Source organism: Myotis yumanensis, unplaced genomic scaffold, assembly GCF_028538775.1.
Source record: "Myotis yumanensis isolate MYYU_CA2020_CCGP unplaced genomic scaffold, mMyoYum1.0.hap1 SCAF_6, whole genome shotgun sequence".
NCBI lineage: Eukaryota > Metazoa > Chordata > Mammalia > Chiroptera > Vespertilionidae > Myotis > Myotis yumanensis.
This window is the reverse complement of record NW_027223757.1, coordinates 1043898-1049799: the sequence shown is the minus strand read 5'-3', so window position 1 is coordinate 1049799 and position 5902 is coordinate 1043898. Positions and strand designations below refer to the sequence as shown.

The window sequence follows — 5902 nt, the reverse complement described above, 5'->3', positions numbered from 1 at the left end:
CGGGCCCGCCCTCCTCCCATGAGCACCGGGGGCTGAGCAGGAAGGCGCTGCCCCTCGCTGCCCCTCGCCGCCCCGGCACCCCTCCCGCCCCGACAGCGCGGTCCATTCCGAGTGCCTGGCCACAAGGCGGGTCACTGTGAGAGACGCCGAGGCCTGTCCCCGGCTCGGCTCACGGTTCGGGCGTCCATGTCCGCGGAACCCACAGCCCAGCCCGTGTCTGCCACTGCACAGCAGCTCGTACTCCAGGAGAATGGTGACTGGTCATTCTCTACAGTGAAGTGCAGATGATGTCTCCGTCCACACAGCTCCCCAAGGCTGGTTTACAAGCGGGGAAACTGAGGCTCGGAGGGGCCGGCTGGGCACCGGCCAGGAAGCCGGAGCCCACACTCGAGCACCACCCTGACTTCCCGGTCAGGCCCTGACCGATCCCCCGTCAGTCACAGACCACTGGCCCCGCCTCCACGTGAGCCATTGGCCGCGTGAAACCAGACGGGCTCCAGGCCCTCAGCTGTGCCAGCAACTTGTCAACCACGACGTCTCCACAGGCACCATTCCCAGGGGCTTCCTAGAGCACACACTCCCCGCACCTCAGAAACCCACCTGGATGTGCACCAGTTCACCCCGACATCCACCCAGAGCCGGGGTTCACCTGCCACCACGGGGAGACGCACATGGGCGAGTCACTAGACCCTTCTAGAACAGTCTCCAGAGTCGATTATCGGAACTTTGGACGCTCTGGGGATGGAAATGGAGCCTCCTTCCCCAACGGGAGCTGCACCTGAGCTGCAGGTGGTGGTTTCCGTGTAAACGGGAAGAGTCACCCCAGAACCTGCTCCGTGGGGCACGGGGGGAGACGAGCCGAGAGGTCCCAGCTCAGGGCATAGACTCAACGGCAACTGATGCTGGCTGACCTCCACAGACGGGAGGCTTCAGGACACACGAAAGCAGTGAGGTGAACGCGAGTGGAAACACTCACTCCACTCACATGCTGGTCACTCCTCATCGGTAACTGACAAGTTTGGTTAAATGAGGACCGTCCAATTCCAAGTGACCGGCTGGGCCGCCTCAGGGACCACGCTGAGCCCGTCCCCCAGCAAGCCCGTCCCCCAGCGAGCCCGTCCCCCAGCAAGCCCGTCCCCCAGCGAGCCCGTCCCCCAGCGAGCCCGTCCCCCCAGCGAGCCTGTCCCCCAGCGAGCCCGTCCCCCCAGCGAGCCTGTCCCCCAGCGAGCCCGTCCCCCAGCAAGCCCGTCCCCCAGCGAGCCCGTCCCCCAGCGAGCCCGTCCCCCCAGCGAGCCCGTCCCCCAGCGAGCCTGTCCCCCAGCGAGCCCGTCCCCCAGCGAGCCCGTCCCCCAGCGAGCCTGTCCCCCAGCGAGCCCGTCCCCCAGCGAGCCCGTCCCCCAGCGAGCCTGTCCCCCAGCGAGCCCGTCCCCCAGCGAGCCCGTCCCCCAGCGAGCCCGTCCCCCCAGCGAGCCCGTCCCCCCAGCGAGCCCGTCCCCCAGCGAGCCCGTCCCCCAGCGAGCCCGTCCCCCCAGCGAGCCCGTCCCCCCAGCGAGCCCGTCCCCCCAGCGAGCCCGTCCCCCCAGCGAGCCCGTCCCCCAGCGAGCCCGTCCCCCAGCGAGCCTGTCCCCCAGCGAGCCTGTCCCCCAGCGAGCCCGTCCCCCAGCGAGCCCGTCCCCCAGCGAGCCCGTCCCCCAGCGAGCCCGTCCCCCCCAGCGAGCCTGTCCCCCAGCGAGCCCGTCCCCCCAGCGAGCCCGTCCCCCAGCGAGCCCGTCCCCCAGCGAGCCCGTCCCCCAGCGAGCCTGTCCCCCAGCGAGCCTGTCCCCCAGCGAGCCTGTCCCCCAGCGAGCCCGTCCCCCAGCGAGCCCGTCCCCCAGCGAGCCCGTCCCCCAGCGAGCCCGTCCCCCAGCGAGCCCGTCCCCCAGCGAGCCCGTCCCCCAGCGAGCCTGTCCCCCAGCAAGCCCGTCCCCCAGCGAGCCTGTCCCCCAGCGAGCCCGTCCCCCAGCGAGCCTGCGACGCCCACGGGCCTGGCCCACGCTGGGTCTTTCCTGACAAGATCCCAGGGCCCCTCGGGAGGACTAAACAGAACAGCGTTCTGACGCAGCCGCTCCCCGCTGACGGCAACGCGGGGGCCGAGGCCGGGACGTCCCTACAATCTCCCGCCACAAAGGCGACCAGGCCACCGTGAGCCACGTGCGGCGATTAGGGGACAGCGGCCACGGCGCCACATGCGTCTCCACCTCTGTGAGGCGCTCTGGAGAGCACACGCCCTCATTAGCCGTCATCCAGCACAAATGAGGCGCATGCACGGCCACGCTGTTGGGATTAAACCTTCCAGGCCCCAGCCCCCGGGAGACCTGCTTTGTTGATTTATGTTTAAGCCGCGTGGCAAACATGTGGCCATCACGGACATGGTAACACCTGGAAGGATTACACTTGGTTACTTAGTTACGCCCCTGCCCTCCCCGAAGTGGGAGGTGAATGCTTTTTCACTGTTTTCCCGGTTTTGGTTCCTTCCGGCCATTGTCCATGTGAAACCATCGTCTGGAAGGCAGGCTGCACAGACGCCAGCGACAATCCTGACCTCCCATGGCCCCGACTTCCCGGGCGCATCTCCTTTGTGTCGAAGGGAGATTTCAACCCACAGCCCCGGGATCCGAGGGTCCTAACCCGCCCTCCTGCCACGGCCGAGTGAAACCTCCCCCAGGACCTCAGTGACCAGGCCCACAGACACCGCTCCCCTCCCGTTTCCTGTTCAAAAGCTCTTCTTTACACCTTAATCTTTTCCTGAAATCTTTCAGGTTAAATCAACCGTGTTGGACTAATTCTGATCAGTGGTTCTCTGAACTATAAGTGGACACACGGGAGTGAGAAGGAGAAAATACAGGATTATCCTCAGTTACTAAAAATATAAATAAAGCCGAAACCGGTTTGGCTCAGTGGATAGAGCGTCGGCCTGCGGACTGAAAGGTCCCGGGTTCGATTCCGGTCAGGGGCATGTACCTGGGTTGCGGGCACATCCCCGGTGGGAAATGTGCAGGAGGCAGCTGATGGATGTTTCTCTCTCATCGATGTTTCTAACTCTCTGTCTCTCTCTCCCTTCCTCTCTGTAAAAAATCAATAAAATATATTTTAAAAAAAATATATATAAATAAAAAGAACGTTCATGTCTCCTTCAAAGGCGGTGATTTTAGGAACTACTTGAAACAGCATTTTTCTCGTTGGCTCAGCTCTTGCTAAAGTGAAGTGTTTGATGGCTCAGCCCGAGGACAGAGCGCAGCGAACCCACCCTCTCTCCTCCCCAAGGTGCCCCCCTCCCAACAGGGGCTCCTTTTTCTTTACATATTTCCAGGCAGCAGCACCTCTCCGAGAACCATGCTCTCCTGTCTGACTTGGAGCGACGGCTCCTACGATGCGCAAGTTATTTAAACCTCAACAGAGAACATTTCAAAACAAAGTAATGAACGGAATACCCATGAAAAACAAGCGTCTAAAGCAGTGGTTCTCAACCTTCCAGCCCTTTAAGTACAGTTCCTCATGTTATGACCCAACCATAAAATTATTTTCGTTGCTACTTCATCACTGTCATGTTGCTACTGTTATGAATCGTCATGTAAATATCTGATATGCAGGATGGTCTTAGGCGACCCCTGTGAAAGGGTCGTTCGACCGCCAAAGGGGTCGCGACCCACAGGTTGAGAACCGCTGGTCTAAAGGAAATTCCACTCGCCCTCATCTTCCACCCATGGCGAGAGGGAGGCGCCAGAAGGGGAGGCTGTCACACCTCTCGCTGGATCAGGGGTCCGGCGCCTGCCCCCACGGTTCCCCGGAACACACACGCGCTCCGCGGCTCCCACACGCGCCTGGGGCTGGAGAGGGCGCGGGACTCACCACAAAAAGGTGCTGTTGGGAGACGAGTGGAGCAGGTCAGGCCAGTACATCTTCATGTCCTGCATGAGGTCCTGCGAGCAGTAAAGAAAGAACTCGGGTCCAGGCGCCGAGAGGAGCTGGTCCACAGGCCCCTGGGCGGGTGGGGGCAGGGAGGGAGGGGGGGGCGGGGGGGGGGGCTAAATTCTGGGCTCATTTGCCTCGGGTTGGGCCGAGGAGGCGAGGGTGTCCTGGTGGCTGTGCGGGATTGCTTTAGAGACGCATGGCGCTGAGGTGCCAGCGTCCGGCCTGGCAAAGGCATGCAGGACCCTCACTGCCCAGCGACGCCCTTGGGAAGAAAAGACGCGGCCCAGGGGACACCCTGGGACAGAAGCCAGCGTAGGCACCTTAATCTCGTCCAACTTAAAGGGCCACGACCGATTACATGAGTCTGCTTTGTCAGCCCTTGAAAGAAGAGAATAGAAAGGAGAGGTTAGTCTTGGTGGGATGGGCTCTGAAGAACCCAGGAAACCCTTCCTCAGGCGCGGAGGACACGGGGGGGGGGGGGGGGGGGGGCGGGGGGGGGGAGGGGGAGGTTGCTGCCTGGGAGCCGCAGGCCATGCCTGTCAGCACAGCCCAGCTTCCAGGACAGGAATTGTGGGGAAGGCCAGCCTCGCACACACAGCAGGGGAAGCCTAAGGTGCCCACAGGGCGCAGAGCCAGGTCCCCGGAGGGGTTTCCAGCGGGAGGCCTGTCCCTTTAAGAGGAGGTGAGGCTTAGGAGACAGGTGCTGGGATGACCTTGCCCAGCACCGAGCCCACGCGCCCCTCCTCGGCGGCAATTCTGTCCTCACCGTCACCTCTGCGTCCACTGGCAGCTCAGGCCGCGAGGTCGCCAGCCCACTCCCCAGACCCAGCCGTGTTTCCAGCCGCCCAGCTGCCCGGACCTGGGCCTGCGCTGACCGCCCGCTCACAGGTGAGAACCCGGAGAGCCAGGGGCCCCGGGCCGGGGGAAGGCGGACTACAGGCCGGTCCCCGGGCCGCCTTTAAGCGGCCTTCTGCTGACCCCGTGCCGAGGGACACGAGGGACACACGCACAGTGAAGCCGAAGGGCCTCCTCTCCGCTGAGCACAGGACCGTGTGTGCAACTAGCAGCACAAACCCGCGCACAAACAGCAAAAGGATGAGCTACACAAAATGCTGGAGGAGCCGGGGGATCAGCCTGGGCGGCTGTGAGGTGTCGCTGACATAGATCACGGATATAGTTTATATTTATATTATCCTTACTGCCCCCAAATGAGAAAAGTAAAACTCGGTAACCCTAACATACACTCAGAGTCCCCAAGTGCATATTTAGCCTAGACCCATGGTCGGCAAACTGCGGCTCTCGAGCCACACGCGGCTCTTCGGCCCCGTGAGTGTGGCTCTTCCACGGAATACTGACTTCTGCGCATGGCCACGCAGTTTCAACCGCACTGTACGTGCGCGCCCGCAGGTGGTATTTTGTGGAAGAGCCACACTCACGGGGCCAAAGAGCCGCAGTTTGCCAACTACTGGCCTAGACTATTGCTACTCCATCAAAACAGAACGACAAGCAGGATTAGGGTCATGTTAGGAACTCGAACAATCTTTCGGACGAGGAGCTGGTCTACGGACTGAACCACAGGGTCTCGTAGAATGAACTCCCCACAACTTCTCAAGTGGAACTCTCCGGACCAGACACGCTCGTCAGGGCGGCCGCTGGCCTGTGTGGTTCCCGCAGTGAGTACTCACCACAGTCCGTGGATCGTCCAGTAGTCCGGGGGGTCCCTGCAGCCATCTTCCGCTCTCTAGGCAAGAGGCACAGAGAACAATTAGCTCATCGCTGACTCAGTAGACTCGGCACCCTTCCTCTCTTCGACGCAAACCAATGACAGGGCTAACACAGAAGAAGCCCCTGCGAACGTGCGGTCAGTTCACCCACAACACACTCATGAGGAGACCACACGGGGCTGGTGTCATATCTGCAACGAGTGGACCAGCCCTCAGTCTAATGACAG

General features: G+C 62.2%; 1 protein-coding gene across 2 annotated transcripts in view; it reads right to left on the bottom strand.

Annotated features, from left to right (window-relative positions):
* Positions 1-3848: 3848 nt before the first annotated feature.
* The window catches only part of RNASET2 (ribonuclease T2), a 7891-nt gene continuing 5837 nt past the window's right edge, over positions 3849-5902 (bottom strand). For both annotated transcript variants that reach the window (XM_070419159.1, XM_070419158.1), the window contains exons 4-6: positions 5637-5692; positions 4272-4329; positions 3849-3959 (exon numbers count right to left, since the gene is read on the bottom strand). In XM_070419159.1, coding sequence (XP_070275260.1) covers positions 3885-3959; positions 4272-4329; positions 5637-5692 — 189 coding nt within the window. In that variant the 3' untranslated portion in view covers positions 3849-3884. The remainder of the gene's footprint in view (positions 3960-4271; positions 4330-5636; positions 5693-5902) is intronic.